General features: G+C 45.7%; 2 protein-coding genes across 3 annotated transcripts in view; one reads left to right on the forward strand and one right to left on the reverse strand.

Annotated features, from left to right (window-relative positions):
• LOC149371134 (uncharacterized) overlaps positions 1 to 16,952 on the forward strand; it is a 58,145-nt gene extending 41,193 nt beyond the window's left edge. The window contains exons 3-4 of the mRNA XM_089567918.1: positions 10,821 to 10,871; positions 16,459 to 16,952. Of these exons, the coding sequence (XP_089424044.1) occupies positions 10,821 to 10,871; positions 16,459 to 16,952 (545 nt within the window). The remainder of the gene's footprint in view (positions 1 to 10,820; positions 10,872 to 16,458) is intronic.
• Positions 1 to 24,608, reverse strand: part of LOC149371133 (cell adhesion molecule Dscam1-like) — a 135,662-nt gene that overhangs the window by 105,259 nt on the left and 5,795 nt on the right. The window lies entirely within an intron of this gene.

A 24,608-nucleotide genomic window follows, 5' to 3' on the forward strand; every position in this document is an offset into this window, starting at 1 on the left:
GTTTCTGGGCTCTATTCTCCAACGGAACGACATCTGCGCTTCAGTACCCAAGCCTTCAAGATACAAACGTCCATCTTCGTTTGCCTGCCTAGCCTGACGGCTTTCACAGTGCACCCCGGTACTTTAGCGGATTGCTCCCGCGATTGCTTCGCACATACTTCGCGTTCGCTGCACGCCGGGCCTTATAAGGTTGATCCCCATGCTTCGCGCCGAGCAAGATTGGTTGAACACTAGCCTGCAAGACGGCAACAGCAGCATGAGTCGACAGAGCCTGCAGTCATACCGAAGCGAAAAGTAGAAGGTTTGCGGTATCAATGATATAAGCGTGCGAAACAACAGCTTGAGGCCGCCGAAGAACGAGAGCAGCGGCTATATGCGGTTTCCCTTACCCACAAAAAGAAACGAATGTCGAATATTTCCGGGGAGCGCTCTCGAAATGCGGGATCGACAAGCTTCGGAAACTGCAGATCAGAGAGACCTAAGACTGGAAGCGGACTGCTTGCTGAGATAGCTGAACGAGAGCGGAAAGCGAGGAAGGACAGCAGCAGCACGCCGCCATGACGGATATCTTCAAGCGGAATTTCCTGGAAAATTCATTCGCCATGCGTGCTGTGTGTGACCGACTTGGGCATAAGCGACGCCTAACCACAGTGACTGCTAACATGTTTGCTGTGTTAGAGACCATCTTTCCAGAGGTGAGTTATGTAAGTGGTTTTGCTGTGTTCACAACTTGTAATGTATCCTCGAGACAACAAAAACGCTCTGTGAGTAATGGTTATGTATTCCTCTCAGACCTACATATTTCCTTACGTTAAAATCGGTTGAGAAACAGCTGATCTCCACCCGAATCCCATTCATGTAGGTTTACCGGCTGTTGTTAAAATTTGGTAAGAACGGGGTCAAAGGGCCAATTGTAAACTTTCGAGCAGATACATAAACCATGTTCAATTCCCTGCCGAGTAAAACTGATGACCACCGTTCCACCATTCTGGTAAACGTGAAGCGTAAAATGGTTACCAAAGCTTACCACATTTCGAGCGTCGTTTCAAAAGACATGGAAAGGCACTGGCGCTTAGGGAGTACGTAGTGGCGTTTTGCTACATGAGGATGCCGTGATACTGTGTACGCCAACTTAGTATGTCTGCGTCAGTCATATGACTAGTCATGCCTCCATGCATAGACCAGAAGCGACGTTACCTCACCCGAATTGACGTATGTCGTGTGTGGGAACTGTGTATGTGTTTATGAGTCATGTTGCAATTCAGGTCTAATGACATACGCCGGAAGTGACGTCACCACACCATAAGTTCATCGTGCTCAAGCACCTAGTTGTGCCATGCTTCGCGTCGCACAAATATTCGAATAAGTGTCTTCCGAACTTTTAAAAGGCAGCCATCAGCTCGGAGTGGCCACGTTCGGAACCAGAAGCTCGGCATCGCGATGTCAGCTTCATTCTGTTCTTTTCTCTCCTCCAGCGTCGACGTGATGATGAAACGTCCACCTGGCAGCTTTTGAAAAGGAATTAAAGTATTCTAAACCATGGATTGCTTCTTAACACTAAGCATTTCTCTAACTAAACCTTTCTTTGAATACGAATGGGTCGTCGGAAGAACCTATAGCCGAATTGGTCATCTATCATCTTTCATTCTCTGCATCAAGGAAGAATGAGATCACTAGAAACAGTTCGACGAGGGACGCTGTGGACCAACTGCTCTTGTCCCGTGTAAATACGTTGCCGCGTTAAAATCACAAAGACGTTGCGTTCATTGAAAACTGATTTTTTTAAAGCTATAAACCCTATTGCCTTCATTGAAAACTGATATTTTTTAAGCTATAAAGACTATAAACAGAGATATAGGTGTCGCCAGTACCAAGCAATTTCCCAAATCGATTTCGGTGCTCCTAAACAGCTTTTTATTATTTTGTTTTACTGATCCCAGACGCTCAGCTACTTTGTCATTCATATAAAAAGTCTATCCTCAGACGCATCAAAAGCACAGTCTGATGGGCGAGCTGGTGCACATGAACGAGTTGCAGAATGAATTGCAGGCATTGCAGGCCTGTTACGAGCCCACATGAAAGACAAGAGAAAGACGCAGACAACACAAGCGCTTGTGTTGTCTGTGTCTTTCTCTGTCTTCGTTCATGAGCATTCGTAAGTGATCTTCTGAGGCACCTGCTCTGAGTAGACTAGACAAGTTTGATGTGTTGGGAGGACATTTTTAAGTACACTTTCAGTAGCCGTACATAGGCCGTCTGCTGCTCGTCAAACATACACCTAAAGAGAAAACCCGGCAGAACCAATTTTTACTATGCACAAAACAAACTACGGCAAAGTGGTCATCAGTGTAGAACTAGCCGCCGCAGTGGCTCAGTGCTTATGGTGCTCGGCTGCTGGTCCGGAAGACGCGGGTTCGATCCCGGCCGCGGCGGCTGAATTTCTTTGGAGGAGAAATTCTAGAGGCCCGTGTACTGTGCGATGTCAGTGCACGTAAAAGAACCCCAGGTGGTCGAAATTTCCGGAGCCCTCCACTACAGAAGGGTATATGCTTGGGCTTGTTGGTTCATAACCGCAAGGTGAAAAACGTAGCGCAAAGAGACGAGGACACAGAAAGACGGACAACACACGCCGTGTGTTGTCCGTCTTTCTGTGTCCTCGTCTCTTTGCGCTACGTTTTTCACCCTCCACTACGGCGTCTCTCATAGCCTTAGTCGCTTTGGGACGTTAAACCCTAAAAACCAAACCAAACCAAACTAACCAGTGTAGAACTAAAGCAAAGAAGCAATTGCGATCTAGCGCGGACAATTCGCTGATGCTTCTCAGAGGCCTCGTCCAGGTTGTCCTGAACCTGCTGTAGAATCTCTTGCACGATGATTCGGCATCGCTGATTGTGTCTCCTCATGGAAGAGTAGCGTTTATCTTGATGTCATTAGTCTCAACATCACCAGTAATTTGGAGCAGCGCCCAGCCAGTGCCACTAACAATAGTGGCATAGAACGCTTAACTGGAGCCTATCGGCCATTGTCTTTATTGACTAGGTCACGAATGCTGTCAAGGAGTTAATTTTTAACGTTCAAAGTCATGCACCACGTGATGGTAGCCAAGGTAAGTAGAAGCGATGGTCCCGACTTCCCAGCAGAGGTGGACGCCACAGAGTAGAACTGGGCGCATATATTGTGGTTTGAAAACAATACAAAGTGGCGTGGGGGCTTGGCTCCGCAGAGTTCGTTTACCTTTCGCTTTGTCACTAAGAAATCAACCGTACGTGTGAACAGCGCTCCGAACTCTTTTTTCTGGCGTGACAAATATGCTATACCCTGGTACTATTGCCCATAGCCCCGCATATATCAAATAGAGACGGCTTAGCTAAAGATAACACATGCACTGCGTCGCAACAACGCAAAAAAAAGGTTAATTTCTTTTTTTGCCTCGCCTGGTAGCCCAAGCAGAGTGCATTTTCAGGCGTTGGCACGAATAGCGTGCCTGCCGCTCATTTCAGAAACGGCACGTCGCCCGTTTTAGCGGCGCCAGCCCCTCCGTCAAATCGCCTGGGTTGATAGAAGCAAAGAAAAAAAATACATGCAGCGAAAAAGCACGTCAATTGCGCCGGCTTTCGAGTGAAGACGTTCCCCACCCTCTACGGCTCGCTACATTTTATACCGCAGCGTAAAGTGATGAAACTATTTTGAAAACAAACTAGAAAAACGAAGCTCTAGGCTTGTGTCCATGTACGCCTATCGGGATTCAAGTACAGCATCGTCGCGGGCGCGTTCGAGAATCACCCGATATATTCGGCAAGTAGAGCCCTGAAGCGTATACGCCTGGAGGACGGAATAGATAGAGGCAAGACGGGAGACGCGATCTTCGCGGGAGCTTAGGTGCTCTCGGTGATGGACGGCAGAGCTGTCGTAGAGATGTTGCAAGGAGCAACCGAGCGACATCGTCCTGACGTCTAGAACAGAGCACATGGACAATGTGTTGCCATTTGCGAGGCATTCTCTCAGCCTCAAAGCCATAAAGCATTCTACTTAGACGTATAATGGGACACTTGAAGACTGCGACAGCTTCAATGGCCGGAAGATTCCAGCTAAACCTTTTTTTTTCTTCGGATGTGTAGTATAACTCTAACAGGAGCAGTGTGCTCACTTCTCCGGTGCATATCTCGGCAGTAATGTTCCAATAAGTTAGAAGAGGTGCTTGGACGAGTCAGTATGCCAAGTTTGGGATGCAAAGTGGGTAATCGAGGAGGACGCAAGGGAAGACACACAACAACGGGCGCCAGTACTTGTGTGTCGTCCCTGTCGCTCTCGTGAATTATGTGTTCTTCATCACACACATGCAAAAAAAAAGGAGTTCCGATTTTCGACAATTTTATGCACATGCTAGAAGAAATATTCAGCGAATGACTTGCCCTTGAGCTTTTGTTTCTTTTGCCAACTATAGCCGGTGCTTCTTTAGAAGACAGAGGGCAGTGCAAAAGGACGGCACAGAACAAAGCAGAAACAGAGAACACTGGACAGCGCTCGTCCTGCGTTCAGTGTTTCCGCGGTGTTCTGTGCCGCATTTTTGCGCTGCCCTCTGATGTTTCAAATATGAGCCAACTAGCCTAAACTCAAATTGTAGTCGAAAGCATTTGTTTTAATTTAGGCACTTTTCTATGTCGACCACCCTGCACAAGTCTGTCATTAGTTTGGTTAACCTGATAGCAATAACCAATCGAAGGTGCTGTCATTCTGCTTAACAGCGCCCTTCCTGTGTTTCTGTGTTTGTGCTGTTTTCTGTGCCGTCTTTTTGCGCAACCCTCCAATGTTCCAAATATGAACGAAACAGACCAAGCTCAAATTTTAGTCGAAAGCATTTCTTTACGAGGACGAAGAGCTATCGCAGAGAGAAAAAGTGAGTAGCTAATTCTTTCTTTAAATCGGGCTCGCATGAAGAACTATTTATCAGGAAGGGAAATGGAAACCGACAAGTGAAGCATTTTTTACTGGAATAATGTGGCTGAGGAATTCGCAGTAAATTATGCTGTCTATCGTAGGCGTCGTGTCTCTTCCGCCAAACAATAGAAATAGAAGTCACGCATTGATGTCAACTGCGCCTCATTGTCGCCCTTAGTTTTGGGAAAGAAATGGAGAAGACTAGCCCTTTCAGGCCCAGTTTTTGGTCACATTCATTCGTTTGTTTTTGGCGGTTCATTGCTACGCTATTTTTGTCTAAAGTTTTCTGTTCGAGGTTGAAGTAGCTATTTACGGACTACCACCACCGCGATGCTGGAGACGGAGAGAGTAGGCTTCATTTCTGATTGAAGCGTATGCTGTCACGTGGTTGAACAAGAAGGATTACTCCATGTGTGCAAATTCTGACCGCGTACTCACACTCTGGCGGACCAGTCACCATCTGGAGTTGCAACGGAACTCAGAAGACTGCCAACCAACGAAAAATATCAGAACTATACAAGACTTTCACGATTTGTAAGGAAAAAATGAAAGTAGTACAAGTGAAGACAAGGGAAAGGAGGCGTATTTTTAGAACTCTAAACAAACTTGTGATGATGACTGGTTCCACCTCTAGAGGCAGCCGACTCTGATCGGATACCTCTAATTTATTTTTTAATATTCTTCTTTCAGTGTTCCTTTGCATTGGTTTGTTTAAACTGATTGACAGGGGGCGCTACAATTTTAGGCATGCAGGTAGAGCTATTATTTATATGTTACTACAAACATTGCTCACTGAACGCTTTGTGTCAAGAAGTCAACACAGGACTGCAGCACCGTTCGTAATGGCTCTGGAAGCGCCTTTGACACCCCACAAAAGTCTGCTTCTGATTCAGCATACAGCGTGTAGAACGCCAGGAGCAAGTAGCACGCCACTGCCATTCCACTCATTGCTGCCAGCAATATTTCCCTAGAGATTGAGAGGTGAATTCCTCAGCCGCTGAGATTGGGCGAGTCTAAATGGGACGACGTTAATAATAAGGCTTCCTGCGGACTGGCGAGGTTAGCTTGTCGTTTCACTGGCGTTCAGCGGAAGGGAAGGTTTAATAAGCACATCTGAGGTGGCGAGTGTTAACGTTCATGCAAAACTTATTTCTCCTACATCTGCTGTTGCAGACATCGGAAAAAAATATTAGAAACGCTTGTTTGCTCTTTCGTCATCAATAGAAGGAGATCAAAGCGTACCATCGTCAGTGTGGGGCAAATAGTGACGATGCTTGATAATTTGCGCCAAAAGTGGCGCCAGTGGTATGGTGCGAGACGACAGTTCCAAACACGCCCTCAAGAATGCATGACATGTGAATGCGCCTGCTCTGCTTTCTTTGCACTTTCTTCACTGGCTGCGTGCCTTTCGGCCAAAGCCGGCTGAGGTTTCCTGCATAATCTGCACTCGTAGTACGTGTTTTCGTTTTTTGTTTTTTTTTTTGCTTTGTGCCTAACTAAATGTAAGGATAGAGTCGCCCTTCTGTGAACACGAAGGGAGGATTCCGTGTAAGAGTAATAGAACATGGGGTACCATTTTCTCTAAAAGACAGATATTAACTCTTTACAAATAAAAAAAAAATCAATATGCTTATGAATTCGACCAGACAGTTGCGGTTTCCTGTAGCAAGAAAAATGAAGCTCTCATCAAAAAGTAAAAATTGTCAAAAGAACGACTGACTTCAGGCTGAGAGATTGAAAGGCAACGTTCCTAGGCTTACAAATAGCCTTGGTGCTAGTAGGGTAGGGGTCTGCATTTGAGCGCGCTTCTCTTGGATGGCAACTTGAAGAAAACACCGGTAATGAGTCTCTTGTGCAAGAGCGAGCCAGATTTATCTACACAGATAAAGGATTTGATATCGTTTCATCAACAAGGGAAATGTGGCAATGCAGACTGGTTCATTACCATGACGCTTTACTTTGCGAATCATAGGAGGCATTATCACGAAATAGCACCTTCTGGGAAGCGCAGCAACATCAAATTTCTCTACCAGCTGCACTTCTAGAGACACCTTTCGATGAAGCCTCGTTTTCAATGAGAATTGAATGAAAAATAATATTGCAGCATTTTACGACAGCGACTTAATGGCTGCCCGAAAAACACAATCCAGGGAAATTAAATGCTGTTATTTACTTCACCTGAATTCTTATTTCGCAGCTTATTTGGCGATTGCTTCCGCCGAAGAGATGTTAAAATTCATCCACATCATCACCATGCTAAAGCACAATGTCATCTCTTTTTTTCTTTCGTTCACTTCAAAATATTACTAGTGTCCTTATCTGTGGCCTCGTTTTTCCTCTATTCCCCTCTCCCTACAGCTAGTTTGTTAAGTAAAATAGGCAATGGTGGGAGCGAAGCATTGTCGGAATCACAAAAAACTCATTATCATCAGCCTAACTACGCCTACTGCAGGGCAAAGGCCTCTCCCATGTCTCTTCAATTAACCCTGTCCTCTGCCATTTGCGGCCAACGTATCCCCGCAAACTTCTTAATATCATCCACCGAACTTACTTTCTGGCAGCCCCTTCTACGCTTGCGTCCTCTTGGAATCCACTCCGTTACCCTTAAGGAACAGCAGTTAACTTGCCTTCGCATTACATGCAAAACCCTAAGCGTTGCCAATTCTTTCTCACTTTTCTGAACCCCTAGACCTCATTTATTGTTTTTCAGCCTATAAAAATATCTGCTTCTTCTTCATACCTGGTTCTTTGTCTACTGATTCCGACAAACATATGCCAAAATTATTTCCGACTTTTTACCAAACACTTCTGCTTCTTGCGCTGTAGTTGTAGTAGGACCTCTGTCGCCTTTCATTTGCCCCAGTCTTAAAATTTGGGTACTTTGTCATGGTCTGGGTGCATTATGATTCGCTTCTAGCCTATGTTCCTTTTAAACGTGCAGCTTCTTTTGAACACAGCCTGGAATTGATGCATATTCCGAACATTATGCGCTGCGATAAAAAAAATAAAAGAAACATGTATGCTATCAAAGTTTTAGCGGGGCTTCATGAGATCAGTGTGGCTACTGAGCCCGCTCGAGCCGTACATTCATGCGCATCGTAGTGATAATGCATCGTAGTTCTGTCCATGCCTTTTTATTAGCACAGTTTTCTAGAAATATGCAAGAATTGGCGCATTTGTCGAGTAATTGAATTCCAGCATCCCAGGGGTCTCAAGGTCCTATTTTGTCCGGTGCTATATCATCTTTAGGATCATAATGAAAACTAGGCGACACAATGATTGCAGTCCGAGATCAGCCAAAAAAAAAATGCATTCAATACTGCACACACGAGCGCAAAAAATCGAAAAGAAAATTATTGTCATTGCAGCAATGCCGGAAAACCAAGAATTTCCCCTAAATACAGTTTCCACGATTTCAGTAATTTTCAAGTGCATAACACTTCATAAGTTATTCCAAGTTTAACTGTAGAATATAGAACTATTCGCCGTTCAAGGGACCCATGAGCAGACGTGCTGACGTTGTTAAAGTGCGAAGTTTAAACTCTGAAAATGGTGCATAAAATAATGTAGCTCATCAGGAAGGGAAAAAGCTTTGGCACTAACAAAAGTTATTTCATGTTTCTCAGTGCAACGAATACATCTGAAAAAATATGGCTAGGAAAGATTTAGACTTCGAACTGTTAAAAAAAAAAAAAAATGGCAATGGCTTAGCAAGGTTAAGCCTGGATATACAAGCGAAAGGCTTCAGTTACGCTTTGTTTGACGTCATGGCTGTCGCAGTTCGGGCAGAATGCACTGGGAGCACCGCGATAACGGTGGAGGCGTTCGGCGTCCAAACACTGCCTATGCGGATCGAGGTGGAGGAGGAGACGGAAATCGGCGCGGTTAAAATTCAGGAGGTACTTTGGCTCTCTAAAGTGGGGCAAGGCGAAAGCGTTGCCTGGCGCACTGTGTTTTTTTATTTTTCATATTTTATTTCTTTCTTCATTTCTGTTTTTCTTTTTGTTTTCTTGCTTAATTTTTGTTCCTTTTTTGTTATTCATTATTGTTTTCCTCTTAATTGTTATTATTCATATTTTTCATTTCATTTTTATTTCTTTTTTTTCTATTGTTTTTCGGGTTTCTTTTTCTTTTTCTTTTCTTTCTTTTGTTTCTATTGTTCTTTAAGCTCTTTATTCCTATTTTTATTCCTTTAGTTTCATTTATGAGAGCCATGCATTCACTATAAGCCCCTTTATTCATGCTCAAACCTTGAGAATTCGAGGCCTGAACGGTTCGCCAGTGTGCCTTCGACGACGACACCAGACAAGCAAGTACTTGGGTGGTGGTGATGAAAAACTTTAATACTCAAAGATAGTATGAGGGTCAGAAAACCCCTCTGCATGGTTGGTATCCTTAGTCCGGGACACCGCACGACGAGGCCCCGTCTCCCGCCCGCTTTACTAGACCTCTTTGCGACTCCAGCGTGGAGCAGTTGAGGAGGGCAGTCTCCCATGCCTCTCGGGTGGGGTTGGGGGAAGGGGGAAGGTGAGGATTCTGAGTACATGCCGACACCATGTGAAAGATATCGCAGATCTCTCCACAGTGCGGGAAGCGCCCATCTGTGCTCGGATCAAAGTGTTTTGCTATGGCAGGACAGAGAAGAGTTCTTGTCTGCAGGCGTCGCAGAGTTCGCTCCTCCGCCTTACTCAGCCCCTTGTCAGGTGCCGGGTAGAGACGGTGGCTGTCGCAATAATAAATTAGGATTTCGCGGAACCGCAGAAGCGGTTTATGAGCTTCTGAGCCAGGGGAGCTAGGATGAGGAGCCTGGTATGAGAGCGCTCGGGCGGCCGCATCAGCGGGCTCATTGCCTCGTAGACCCTGGTGGCCAGGAGCCCAGATCACGTTTTGTGCGAGTTGGATCAGCGGGAGCGCGTCTTTGCTTACCGAGACAGTGAACAGTATTGGAAAGGTCAGGTCAAAGAGATATGGGAGAGAGCGGATAGGTGGAAAGGAAGAACCTTGTCCATTTTTGCCAGCCACTGTTTGCAACTTGTTCTTTATCAGCAGGCTCTGGTACGTAATGCAGGTGCTGCACTGTTCAAGGTTAAACATTCAAAATCTACACAGAATTTTCGCCGTCTTCATATGGTCCTTGAATGGGAGCGCTGCTGCCGGACCAACCTATTCAGACGGGTATAGGACGGAGGGCTGGGACTGGGCTATTTGTTTGACCCAGACCCAGCCAACGATTGACCAGCTGCCGCTGGTCAATCGTTTTTTTTTTGTTTTTTCGGGACACAAAAGACCCGTTTTTGCGCACCATATGCAAAGTTCGGCTGCGGCGCATGCTGCCGGAGTATGTAGTTTCTACTGGTGAGGTTTACTTCAGGATCAGCGGCTTTTACCGGGAAATTGTAGTGAGTGCGAAATTTCTTTCTGGGCGGTTTTCAAATGACTTTCTGTCGAGTCTGAAACGGAAGAAACTGTACCGTGATTTGTGTGATATAGCTTTCCCAGTGCCCTGGGACTGGGTTGTACAGTGGAGGCGCAGGCAGGGAGTTTTTAGAGAGGGTTAAAAAAATGCAGGTGCCGCCAGGAACAAAAACCTTCCTTTTTAAGCTGCACACTGGCACCTTACCGGTTAAAAAAATTTTTAGAAGCAAAGGAATTTTTTTTACCCTCGGGGTCTCACTGTTTAATTTGCAGAAAGCCGGAAACAATAAACCACGTGTTTTTACACTGTTGGGAAGGAGTTTATTTTTGGGATGTATTGCAGCGAAACCTAAAAAAGAATTACCACTTCACCCGTATGGCATCCGGTACTTATCTGTACAAAATGAGGATGGGGCACCGTTTGAATTAATATTGCTGATAATCCTCTACTGTATATGGCGCTTCAGAATCGCAGGCTACCATTGTGACAAAGACGCAAGACCTGCCCGAACTTCCGGGTAAGCATGGACTAGTTTCTTGCCATCCAGAGAGCCGCTGCGGAGCCTCCAGAGTGGCTCAAAGCCTTTGTGCAATTTGCGTGAATTTTAATCTGTTGAAGCCAGATTCGTGCTCGCTGACCACGACAGTGCCGTGTGTATGTACATAGCGTTTAGTGTGCTTTGTTGATTGTTTGTTTTGTCGAATGTTATGTGTCGAAGCCAGGCAATAAACGAAACAAAAAAGCATTCGTGGCGAAGTAGTAGCGTCTCCGCTTCAAATGCTGAAGGCCGCGTTTCGATTCCCAGCTCCGACGCACTTTTTTTTTAAGTAGCGCGTGGCTGCATCGAAAGGTCAAACGATGGCAAGGAGGAGTAACGCGCGCAGCGGTAGCGGCGGCGCACATGCGCAGTAGCGCGTGGCTGCGGCGAAAGGTGGGGCGACGGTTGCGGCCACCTGCACCGCGTGTGACGTCACTCGGTTTCGCGCATGCGCAGAACTGGCATATCTGTGCACCGGCACACGGCTCACGCGAAGCTCGGCTCCGACCCTAAGAGTGAAGCTTTTCGCTTAAAAAAAAAACAATGCGTGAATGCTACAACAGCGGCGAAGAAAGCTGGAGGTATATAAGCTGTGACATAACCTCCACCTGCACAGGTATAGTGAAAATGATTTTCACTCAGGGAAACAAAGCGTAGAGATGCCTTTTCTGTGATCATTATTTTTTGTTGCAAAAAAAGTCCACCAACTAGTGCGCCTTGAGCGACCAAAAGAATTTCAAATGTTATAAAATTATTGCAGTATCTTGGTGAAGCAATTCTTAAAATAATTTCGTCCATTACCCATTAATAATACGTTAGAAGCAAATACTTTCTTACATTACATTTTTTTCCCATCGAAACACTCCATCCATTGTAAATTAAAAGTAGGGAGCCTAGGCGCATGTCCATCGAGAGACTGCGACGTAATTTTCATGCAAAAATTGCGACGAAGAACAGGCACTGCAGCATGTAGTTTCCATTGCTTCTGTGGAAACAAGCACCTTCTCTCATGTCGCACCCCCTTTCCAAATCAGCTTGTTTGCCTAAGGCCCGAAAGTTCCAATAATAAAAATGCTAGGTCTGCGTTGTGGATCGTCTAGCTGAAATTAATTGTGTCATGCTTCATGACGACACCTGAAGTCGTGGCTTGCATGACACAACAAAAAATACTTTGCACGAAGGAAGGAATAATAAATAGCACAACTTAGGCAAGAACTGAGTCACTTTGGCAAGCTAGCATGAAACATTCACAGAATTTGCAGGGGAATATATTTTTGTAGTGGCTCAGACTGAACGCATAACTGAGTAGTTGATACATGAAAACGGAGACCACAGTGACGTGGCAACAACTTTTCTAAGAAGAGTGTTTCATCTAGCAGGAGGATATCGTGAGGATTATCGGGTAACAACTTCTGCTGTGGATACAGCAGGAGACAGAATGACCACGTATAGAGGAATCCAGACTCTACATCGCGAACAAACCACAGAAAAAACTTCTTAGGAGTAGTTATAATTAAATGGCACAAAACGTAAACAAAAATAGCGAAAAGACTCACAAATACAAATGCTACAAAACACAGCTTAACAATGCTTAGACTGTAATGAGACCGCCTTTTATATTGAGCTTATTTTCATATAACCTCAGACTAAGACAACAAGCATGTCGCCTCTGGGCAGATTTGAAAATTTTTCACTGCACTACAGAATGTTAGGATCGGCTTGCAAGTGATGTGAAGAGCATCCTTAACACCTCCTAATATATATGACGGTAGGTCACTCTTGATTATTTTAACCACACGCTCTGTGCTGTGTTTTTTGCAACTATTTTATTACGGGACCAAATTCACAGCATGAGGCTTAAAACCTGCCAATCGCAAGCAGCATTCATGTTCTCAAGAATAAACCTGGCAATACTGGATTTAACGCAAAGGCACCAAGACCATGAAGTGAAAGAACTATGAGCACGCTTACAGCCACGCGCCATTCTCGGGAGAGAATTCCACAGCGAAAGCATCCACCCCGATATTCCCCGGAGGGAAGCTAACAGTGACCTGCGTGAGGCAGGGCGACGGTAGAAAAGATGAAAAACTGCTGAAACCAAAGCACGGTGGAACACACAACCACGGCAGACGAAGTGAAACGCCTCATTAAGGATCTGTCTTGCTGGGCAGAAGCGATGCTCTGATTGCTGACGGGAAGACTAGAAGGGAAAGAAGTAAGCAATATAATGTCAAGCAGGAAGGGCTGAGGGGAAGGAACTATCGCGATTGAACCGCTGGTCTTGCACCTTTTTGCATTTTCTTTTGCTTTTTGCTCATTTTCGTCTCTTACTCTACGCTTTTCGAAATACAAGCCAAGCCCAGACTTTCTTTCCTCCTTCGTATCTTCTTCTGCTCGTTTTTTTTTCCTATCTCTCCTTTTCTACTCAGAATTCCGGGAGAGTGCCTCGGTGAAACTGAGCGGGCGCCTCTCTAGAGTGCCGTGGTACCAACCATTTGTGTTCGGAGATATCAGCAGACATGCTTCAGCCCCATGCCCATGCATATGTTCTTGTCTCTTCCTGTAAACGTGCCGTCTCTCTTTCTTTTTCTAGTTTCTGCTGTCCTTTTCTTGCTTCTGTATATTGCACTGTCCCTGCCGAGGTGGAATGCGACAGAGGAATGTCTCCAAGGAAAACTAGAGCGCGACTGCGACTCCCAACCGCAACATAGGTTGAGGCGCAAGTCTTGACATTCAGTGCATCCCTCTGGGATATCAAGGCGCCGTGAAGAAAACACGAGTACATGAAAAAGAACGAACATCATAAAGCTAGTACCGCGTGCGCTTGCGTGCAGTTTGTGTCATATGTTTGTGCTTGCTTTTCAGTCACACAGGAATAACAACGGGGAGAATGTGATGCGAGTTGCTTTCGGTGCCTTCGTGACGTAGTCCTCAGTAATGTTCTCGCAGAAGACGGCAGGATCGGAATGCCTTCGAGAACTCAGCTTGAACGTCAGTCTTTCTGCGAACTGTTGAAAGACAGGGGCTAACGTAATGATGTGAAGCGAGTACACTGAAAACACTATCTGGAATCTTTATGATACTCCCATATTGGTCGCCGCATTTAACTGTTTGTACTTTTGTGAGGAATGGACTGGCTGTATAAAGTGTCACTGTTGGCTGCGTACTTGTGGAACAAAGACTGCCACTTAAGTTTTGAAAGGGTCTCATTGATGTTGTCCATTTGCGTGGCACGTTTATATATTATTACGCAGCTAACAACTTTCGTCTATTACGTTGGAAGGCTTGCGAAGAGCCTCTCAAGAACGCGCAGCCATAGCTGCTTGTGAATGAAGGAACCGTCAGGTACACTACAAATGTTAATGCGAAAACATTATATGTCGCATCGGCAGCGAAATCCGATGTCCAGAAAAAGTGGCCTCCCGTAACTCATGCGACCAGATGAGAAAAATAAATTTTCCCCAAAGGTACGCCGAATTCAAGTCCTGACTTTCAGATTACGAGGCGAGCTCGCAACTCAGAGGCGACAAAACCCTTTCGTTGTCAACAAAGATTAACCCTGTTCATGCGTTGCCTTATGGCTGTGGGCAAATGAATCCGCATGTCATTAGAATGGAAGCAAAAAATGTTTGGAAAGGTAATAATCAGAAACAATGGTTCCGCATACAAAGCACGCAAGTAGATTTAAGTGCTCTCCGTAATTTTTTTTAATAAAGGCTTGCAGTGAAGCTGTGCCGGGATGCTGGACATCTCACTCGGCGAGGTTGAATTGCAGAGAGCAAGTTTACTTTCTAACGCATTCTATTCATGTGCTTTGGGAAAAAGAGCAGATATCTGTCGGCCATACGGGTCATAACAAGCGGGGGGACAGAAAGTAATGATGTAGAAGAACAGAAAAAGCATGCGCAAGTTGCAGCGTGCGCTATTCAAGAGTCACAGAGGAACCTCTTGATAACCCCCCTGAAGCCCCATACCTTCTCCATCCTCCTATGGAAAACATCATCTTCGACCCTTGCGGTATTGCTAAAATCATCGACACACTAAAGAATTCTTCATCCGCAGGTGTGGACGGCATAAATGCTAAAGTTCTGAAAAACACCAAAGACCTTTGCAGTATCATCTTATCTTTAATTTTTCAGCAGTCGCTTTCTTCGTGCTCATTACCACGCGACTGGCGGATCGGGAAGGTCATTCCAGTCTTCAAAAAAGGTAAACGATCTTCACCACTAAACTATAGGCCAATTTCATTAACCAGTGTTTGTTGTAAACTCATGGAGCACATAATTTATTCGCATACTGCCCGGTTCTTATCATCGAATAACTTCTTTCACCCTAACCAACACGGCTTCCGTAAAGGCCTCTCCTGTGACACCCAACTTGCTCTCTTTCTTCATGATATACATGCATGCCTCGATCGTAACATTCCCACGGATTCCATATTCCTAGATTTTGAAAAAGCATTTGATAAAGTCCCCCATAGGCGCCTAACACATAAGCTCTCACGCCTAAATCTGCATCCCTTGGTTCTGGATTGGATTCGAGCTTTCTTAACTGACCGCTATTTACCGTCTAACATCAGGTCTAATGTTCGATTATTTGCTGATGATTGTGTTCTCTACCGCCCAATTACTGATCACACTGACATCACCATCCTTCAGGAAGATCTTGTTCGTATCGAGGATTGGTGCCGCACTTGGCTTATGTCACTAAATAGTACTAAAACGTCCCTTCTTTCTTTCCATCGCCGTCGCAACCACCAGGATAATACTTATATTATTAACACTATTCCTATCATATCAGTTGACTCCTACAAGTACCTTGGCATCCACTTAAGTAAAGATTTAACCTGGTCCCATCACATTCATCATGTTACAAATTCAGCAAACCAAGTTCTCGGGTACTTACGGCGTAACTTATCATTAGCTCCCCGTTCCATAAAACTTCTTGCTTACTTAACTTTTATACGCCCTAAACTTGAGTTTGCATGTGCAACGTATGATCCTTTCAATGCTAACCTTATCACTATGCTCGAATCTGTCCAGAACCGTGCTGTCAGACTTATTTGGTCTGACTACTCTTATCACACTAGCGTTTCTGCATTAAAATCCCAGCTCAGTCTTCCCACACTAGCCTGCCGTCGCAAAATCGCCCGTCTTTCCTTGTATCACAAATTTTTTCACACCTTTAACCACGATTCCCCTCGTATCACACGCGCTCATCGGATATCCCGTAACTCCCACCCAAACGCTGTCTACCCCGAGAAATCTCGTACTGTAACATATCAGCAGTCTTTCTTCCTCAGAACAGCCAACGACTGGAATGGCCTTCCATCCGAGGTGGCGACCATCATCAATCCAGTCCTTTTCAAATCCGCCATCGAAGATCATCTGTGTCCAAAATAATTGAATTTTGTCAGCCCACCCCTCATGTAATGTCCTTCTGGACCTTTGAGGAATAATGAATAAATGAATAAATGAATAAGTAAAAGGACAAAATTAGCTCAAATGGCAGCACCCCATGCCCTCCATTGTATGTGGGATATGATCGCCGCAGTTTGATTAATCAGATTGTTGCACTGTCCGTGTCGTCCGACCGACCGACCGACCGACCGACCGACCGACCGAAAGACCGAACGACCGACCGACCGACCAACCGACCGAAAGACCGACCGACCGACCGACCGACCGACCGACCGACCGACCGACCGACCGACCGACCGACCGACCGACCGACCGACCGACCGACCGACCGACCGACCGACCGACCGACCGACCGACCGACCGACCGACCGACCGACCGACCGACCGACCGACCGACCGAGCGACCGACCGAGCGAGCGAGCGACCGAGCGACCGAGCGACCGAGCGACCGAGCGACCGAGCGACCGACCGACCGACCGACCGACCGACCGAGCGACTGAGCGACCGACCGACCGACCGACCGACCGACCGACCGACCGACCGACCGACCGACCGACCGACCGACCGACCGACCGACCGACCGACCGACCGACCTACCGACCGACCGACCGACCGACCGACCGACCGACCGACCGAATGACTGACTGACTGACTAACTGACTGATTGACTGCCTGACTGACTGACCAATCGACCGATGGCATGATCAGTTGAACAATTGATTTACTCACAAAAAGCAAAAACCTACCACAACTAAAAGAGGTGAAGCGGCTTTTTATCTGTCTCGTTCCGTCGAGAACTGGCCCACCACTTCTTCATTTATTCAGAGCATACGCGCAAAATCCGAGACCATTGCTCGATAAATGGCTTCTTCAGTGGTCGATACGGCAGCCCGGTGAAAGAGAGTAAAAAAAAAACGAACCACGTCTGAAATTATGTCCTGAATCGAGCACTACTTCCGTTCGTTACGGAATGCTCATGAGGCTCCCGCTCGTGTGCACGATATATTTATGCGTACAGATGTCCTTGGGGACAGATTATGATCTAAACAAATAGCATCACCCATGTTGCTATCAGTCTCCTGAAACTGTCTTTTAGGACTCCGGCGCAGGCGGTATCGAAACGACATAGCCACAGCTGCACCTGCAAACAGTTGGACACAAAAATATTTCAAAGGTGAATTACTGCACCGAATTTAATTCAAGATGATGAGCTTGCAAAAGAAACACAGGTCTCTTTCTAATTTTCTCTAAATTCATGATGCGTGCCTCTAAGCTGCCCGCGCCCAGATAAATCAACCGGCAAAGGACGTGCAAAGAATTCGCCGCCACTCCGGCGATCGGTTTGCTTCCATTCGCTCCCTCTGTTTTTGACCACTATGAAAAGTGATCTGACCATGGAGGCCGTTGCTAGAATGGGGCCCTCGTCAGTTCGATCGGCTGAGAGGTCTCGTTTCTCCAATTTCGCAAGCGTGGACGTCTTAGCTCTCTCAAGAACGCCAACTTGACGAACGGAGGTCACGTCCAAGAGACAGAGAGCTAGAGAAAAATGGTACTGGCCACTCTTAATCTGATTTTCTTTCTGATCAGTTCTCATTTTGATACGTATTTATGCAGAAAGCATGCACACGGGAACGAAAAATCACCTTTCCTTCCTTAGCAGCTAATGCCCCAGGCACATAGAAAATAGAAAGAATGGTAACAATGGAGAAGAATTGCCAGCAGGACAAAAAGAACCTTATTACAAGCATTGGTAGGGATGCGTCACTAATTATGTGCTTATTTGCTTAGTTATGTCATGCTAACCCTTGATAACGAAGCACGGCTAAACATACCAGTCAGCTCCTTTAAGGCTGGGTTGTCATTCTTAGTTTCATTTGTACCAATGTTGCCAACACCTTTTTTTGTGTGAGAGTATATGTTTACTCATACACCGTTATTTATGTCGCCCGCAGATAAACAGAATTGTTCCATCACTTTCTCGCCACCTTTATATTTGCATTAAAAGTTGCTATCTTCCGCAAAGGTAAAATTAGTGCACATGTGTTTTTCAGGCGCTCACTGCGTACATTTCACTCCCTGTGGCTCATGTGCAGTTCGTGGTTATGGTGTTTTTCAGGCTGCTGAGCTTTACCATTCTCTTTTCGCTTATTCTTAGTATTTATTTATTTTAAGACGTGTTGGTGGCTGCTCTAATAAACTTATAAACAACATCTGGGCCATTGCGGGACAAATTGTATTATTAGTCATCACATGCCAAACATCGCATGCCCCTCGAGTCATAGTTCACGCTAGTGTGAACCGGTAACAGAAAGGGACACTTCTAATAGTTTTTGAAACTAGAAACAAAGAAAGGAAACAAACGGCACATGCTGAAATAATATGTGTTGTGCTAATATCTAAACCCTTTAAAAAATATTCACGCAACCGGGCTTGATGCTGGGCCTCCTAATGGCCCTCCTGTATCGCCAAAGTAAGTGTCATGTAGATCAGAGAGAAAGAGAGAATGTTCTGTAGAGCGCTCTGGTTTTGTACGCTGCTTCTCTCGCCATGAAAAAAGAATTACACACCGTCAATCTAGAATAACTTGCGCCGGAAATCTTAGAATGCGGTTTTTCAGGCGCGGGAAGCAGGTGTTATGACTAACGTGTTTAAATAACCTGGAACGGCACTAAATAGTTCACACCCTCGATTAGGTTTATGGTTTATGGTTTATGGGGTTTAACGTCCCAAAGCGACTGAGGCTATGAGAGACGCCGTTGTGGAGGGCTCCGGAAATTTCGACCACCTGGAGTTCTTTTACGTGCACTGACATCGCACAGTACGCGACAAGACCCAGAACTAAAGACGAGCGGCTTCTTTTAAGTTAGGCAGTACAAGCATTATTGAAGTAAGGAGTGATCGATAAACCCGAATCCATTAACCAGGGAGAAACACGTCCAACATTTGTACAGCGTAGTATGACTTTCCTGACTGCTGCTTGTTTCCATGCTGTCTCGAATATTTCATGTACCGCCGTCACACGAACCCTCTACAGCGTGACTTGTGCTTTTGTAAGCGCCGTGAATCATTAAGCGCTAGAGCCGAGACAATGCTCGGTACGTTTGCGGCTGCTGACAATAGCTGGGGCGCACTTCGATTTCACTTTTCTTGAGCCTGTGCCTGACCAACCGGAAAATTGCGCTCTCTGGACGGGCCCGTCTCGACGCAATTCCCTCAGGTCTGGGGTCTCGGGCGCGTACAGAGAGCACATAGCAGTTTGCTTACCTCGGTAGCCCAACATACGGCAGCTCGCACCCATTTAAAGTTTGGTCTCAAAGCGGCCGCTTGAAAGAAATAAAGAATAAGAAAAGCAGAACAAACATGGTTTCGTACTTTCTCTTGCTCAGGACAGGCAGAGCTCTGTTTTTGCGCCAACACGTTAGGATGTATCCCCTCCCGAACAGCATGGACCAAAATCGGGAAGCCGGACACCGAGCTGCGAGAACACTCTGAAACGCGCTGTCAGGGAACGAAGGAATCAAAAAGAAATAGAAAAACTTGAAGCGGCAGATTTATTTACTATCTAACCTTACAAAAACCACGGACTCACGTTTGCTGTGCTTTTTCTAATGTTTATTTCTTACATGTGAGAGCTTTTATGTGAAACTTGAAAGGCGCTCAAGCTGTTGCATGCCATGTCGGGCTACGGAGATAAGCGAACTGCAATGCGTTCTTGTGCACGCGTTAGACCGCAGGCATAAGCAAAACGCACCGAAAGGGGCCCGTCAAGAGCGCGCACTCTCCCCGCCGCTCAGGCAAGGTGTAGTGAATGTCAAATCGAACTGCGCTCCAGCTATCGTTAGCTACCGCAAACCTACAGAGTTCATGTCTCCGCTCCAGCGGCGAAACCTTCGCGGCCCTAGCGTCAGTACAAACCACGCTGTCGAGCATTCGTGTTAAGCACGCTGATGGCGGTACTTGCTGAAAATAAATTGATTTGCTGATGAGCTGCAGTAGTTGAGCGGAAGTAAGCAGGAGTCCCAACGATGATCGACTGTTCCGTAATTTCGTAGCGCGAGAACTGGCGAACGCCCGGAGGGAGTAACAATCACAGAAGGTTTATCACTAGGAAACGTGATGGTAATAATCTACAAAAATTTCAACAACATCGACTAGCGAAACTAAAAAAAAGCATCCTTTCTTCTACTTTCTGCTTCTTCTACATACCATACCATACCATACCATACCATACCATACCATACCATACCATACCATACCATACCATACCATACCATACCATACCATACCATATCATACCATAGCATAGCATAGCATACCATACCATACCATACCATACCATACCATACCATACCATACCATACCATACCATACCATACCATACCATACCCTACCATACCATACCATACCATACCATACCATACCATACCATACCATACCATACCATACCATACGATTCTATGCCATAGCATCCCATTGCATTTTTAAAGCTAAATCGCAGACACACAACAAGCAGTTCAAGAAGCTTCGTTTGCTGTTTGTACAACTATTCGTAGTATTGGATAGCGCTAGGACTTATTAGCTCGTTCCTCAATTTTCCGCCATCGTTGTTGGCGTCGTCATGAGTGGTTCCTGGATCTAACTACACAGATATTACAAAACTATTTGGGAAATTTCACTTTTAAAACTAGTCCAGGGGGCCACTTCGCTAAAGGACCGTAGACGCCTATCAGCAGGGCTTTCAGCTCTAAGTGATAAGTAAGAAAACATTCGACAACATTGTTTCTGCTTTGATAAGTATGCAGGCGATATACATGGATGTTATGAAGAGCTTCTCAAGTGTTATCATGAAGGAGCTCTGGCAGCTAATCAGGAAGAAAGCGGTGCTATACGGGAGAACGAGTAACGCTGCTTTTCTTGGCATACCGGCGGGCAGTCATCAGAGTATGTGCAATTGAACAAAACGGTAGGACATGAACAAGAACGTCGCAAACTCTGCAGCTCTTAAGATCGAAAAAATCACAAGCTTTAGTTTTGTTGTCTGTTTTATATTCTTCAAGACTTCCGGAAATCCGTCCTCCCCCGTTTCTACGTCTTTCCAATAAAGAATAGGTTCCTTCAAGGAATGCAGTATGAAACTTCTTCCGTTCCACTACATCGGACCGGGACGTGAACAACGCACAGGCCGAGAGGCTTTGTTTCATAGCTGGCTTAGAGACCGTCGCAGGGCGTGGATGCTAAAAGAGGGCGAATGACATCAAGAACTCAACTTTTTTCACTACGAAGTGATTGGTCCTCGTGCTTCCGACTCCTGGGTCTCCTTCAACATTGACTCGGCTGATAATACAGAACTGCTCAGTGCATGCGAACTTATCATCTCAACTTTTCACTCCACGTCTTCATTTAACAGCCTCTGTTATTTTTGTTTCAATTTCGCAGAAATTTGGGAGTTACACCAGACGATATGAAACCAGTCTGGTGTGCACATCAGACAACACCACACCGGTCTAGTGTGCACACCAGACACCACCACACCGGTCTGGTGTGCACACCAGCACCACCACACCGGTCTGGTGTGCACACCAGACACCACCAGGCTGGTCTGGTGTGCCAGGCTAACCTGGTGCCCACACCAGCCACACCAGGAAATCCTGGTGTTAACACCAGAACACACCAAAACATTCTGGTCGATTTTTCAACTGGGTTGGCACCGAGAAACGTGAGCGACTGAATCTGAATCGCCGCCCTAGGTCACGAGGTTCGCGCAGTCAGCGCCATAAAGAGGGGGGGGGGGGTGAAGGGAGAGAGAGTGGAATGGGCGTTGTCTTCGGACGTGACCGAGCCCACACAAGCGAGGCGAAACGTAATCGGCGCCAGCGCCGTGGGAACTGCACCTCGCCGATAGGCTGCGCACATTTCACCCATTACTGAGCCCAGAGGCAGAACGGTTGTTGTACATCTCGTAACGCTTATTTTTCTGCGGCCGGTATTTTTTTTTTGCCCGTATTGTTTCTTAAATACGACTTGATGTCGTACTTACGTTATATCAGGTTTTTCTTTTCTTTATTTTATTCGGAGGCATTCTTGCCGTTTCTTCTCTACAAAGCCGTGGATACGAGAAGCTGCTGAACTCTACCTACCTGCGACGTTGGAGAATTCGAAATAGTTGATAAGCTAAGCCCATTGCATAAGAACACATTGCAGTGTGTATGACCGCCGAATACGAACCGTAAGTGACCGAAGTGGGTGCAGACTGGCTCGTGTACTGGAAGTAGGGTCAGCCTGTAGTACATCGATGCCTGTCCTTGCCTGCATTTGTGTTTTATTACGCTGTGACGACTTGTTAGATTAAGTAAACCGTAACATAGGGGTGGCTTAGGGCATCTGCACCTTGCAGGCTACTTTGAGAGGTGTAATTCTTCGAGGGTCAGCCTTTCCTGCCTTCAAGTGCTTTCTTACTCAGGCAGTGAGCGAAGCGTGCAACAGAACAGCATACCATAATATAGCGGGACTGCGGCGCTCCGCTATCAAAATAGAAAATGGTTTCATTCCGCTATCATGCGCGGAAAAAAGGCATACTTGAATTTACCTCCCGAAGTAGTTGCTTAAACTTATGGGTGATGGCACCAAGTGTACCTTGTTGCAGAAGTTTATAACTTCATCGCTTCATCACCGCGCCTGCTCTTCGAAGCTTCTCAAGACACACACATCTAGACAAGGTAGACGGTAAAAAGGTAGATTTCACACAGCATATGCCCTGAAACAAAGCGAAATATTCTTCGAAGTTATACTTTATTCGACATGATGATTCGGTGTGGCTATTCATTGTGTAGCTTTTCTACTAAATAAAGAGTCCCGTGAGTACTAAAAGGGCACACGGAATCTTTGATTCATTGATCGTAGTGTCCTTTTGGGAATTCTATGCAGTTTATATCCTAAAGAAACGCTGCATCACGGTACTACAAAATGCAATGAAGAACACTTTCTACTTAGTCGTACCAATGGTAATTTACTGTGAACGGCAGAAACGCGCCATTGGCGCGAAGCCACGTCAGGAGGTTAAAGTCGAGCTGTGGAGTTTAACAATCAAGGTTGCAGCGCGTGATCTAATGCAAGTGCGCTGGCTCCCTTTAATACACTGCTGGTACGAGAGCAGAGGACAGGCTGCCGATACACAAGCACAGAAACTAAAGACTCGATCAGAGCTATTGGCATGGGCCTATGTGTACAGGCCGGAAAGCGTGCTAAGTAAAATCAAGCCGTGGGGAAATTAAATGTATCAAACACTTCTCTACGAAAATTACACAGATCTCCCTGAAGGGTATGTTAACTCGGTGCACCGAGAGAAGGCAGAGGTGCACTTTGTCGCCTTTTAATACCTTCAGCCCTGCTGTCATCCTGCCAGGAGAAACGAACAACATTTTTTAAGCCTTATATTGATGTGTATCACAAATTTTTAAAAAGAAATCAGCTCAAAAAGGCCCACTATAGTTACATGAGCTCAAATTTTTATTCTTTTAAAATTTTCATTCTTGTTCAAAACCTTCAGAAAGATGGTGCATAAAAGAAAACAAGGGCGCCGTAGGCGTGCTGATCACTTGCACAGCTTTCTTCGGCGCGTTGATAATTTTGCAGTGTGTTTGAAGTTTACTGTGGGTGGTAACCTAAGGAAGATAAGCTTGCCCTGGCAATAATACTAAATGGTACGCTGAATTCTTTTACAAGTCCTAGTGTGAGGGCGTTGGGCCTTTGCGGTTAACCTGTCCCGCAAAATAAAAAAAAAATACGAGGTGTGCTTGTCTAATTACGTGCGGAAATGTGAAAGCTGTATGCGGTCCGCCACCTGCGCCATATGCTGCGCTAGTGCCGTACATTGCGAGGGATGTTTTCAGTGGGTTCCGCATGATGGCTCTACGACTGCACGCCAAGCACCGAGGAAATTTAGCGGAAACTGAGGAAATTCGGAACTCGCAATTAACATGCTCATAATTACTCATGTAAGTTCATATCTCGAAGATACGTTTTTAAGAGTTGTGCATTAACTAGACGCGTCTTTATTCAGCTTCAAACTTCGAAATGTCGTGGCAGAGTGGCAATAAAGAAAAAAATCGAGTGTCGTGGCGGAGTTTCCGTCTTGTACGCCACTTTTGAAGACCCATCGTTATCAGCTCCTTTTTTCCTTCCAAGAGTAATGCCGAAGTAGCGCCTTTGCCAAAAGTAACCAGGGAAAAGGGTTTGCTTCTCAGCAACATCCTTAAACACTAAACGGGTCTGGAAAAATAAGGAAAAAAATTTCCCT

This window comes from Amblyomma mixtum, chromosome 1 (assembly GCF_055824585.1).
Source record: "Amblyomma mixtum isolate Tamu chromosome 1, ASM5582458v1, whole genome shotgun sequence".
NCBI classification, from domain to species: domain Eukaryota; kingdom Metazoa; phylum Arthropoda; class Arachnida; order Ixodida; family Ixodidae; genus Amblyomma; species Amblyomma mixtum.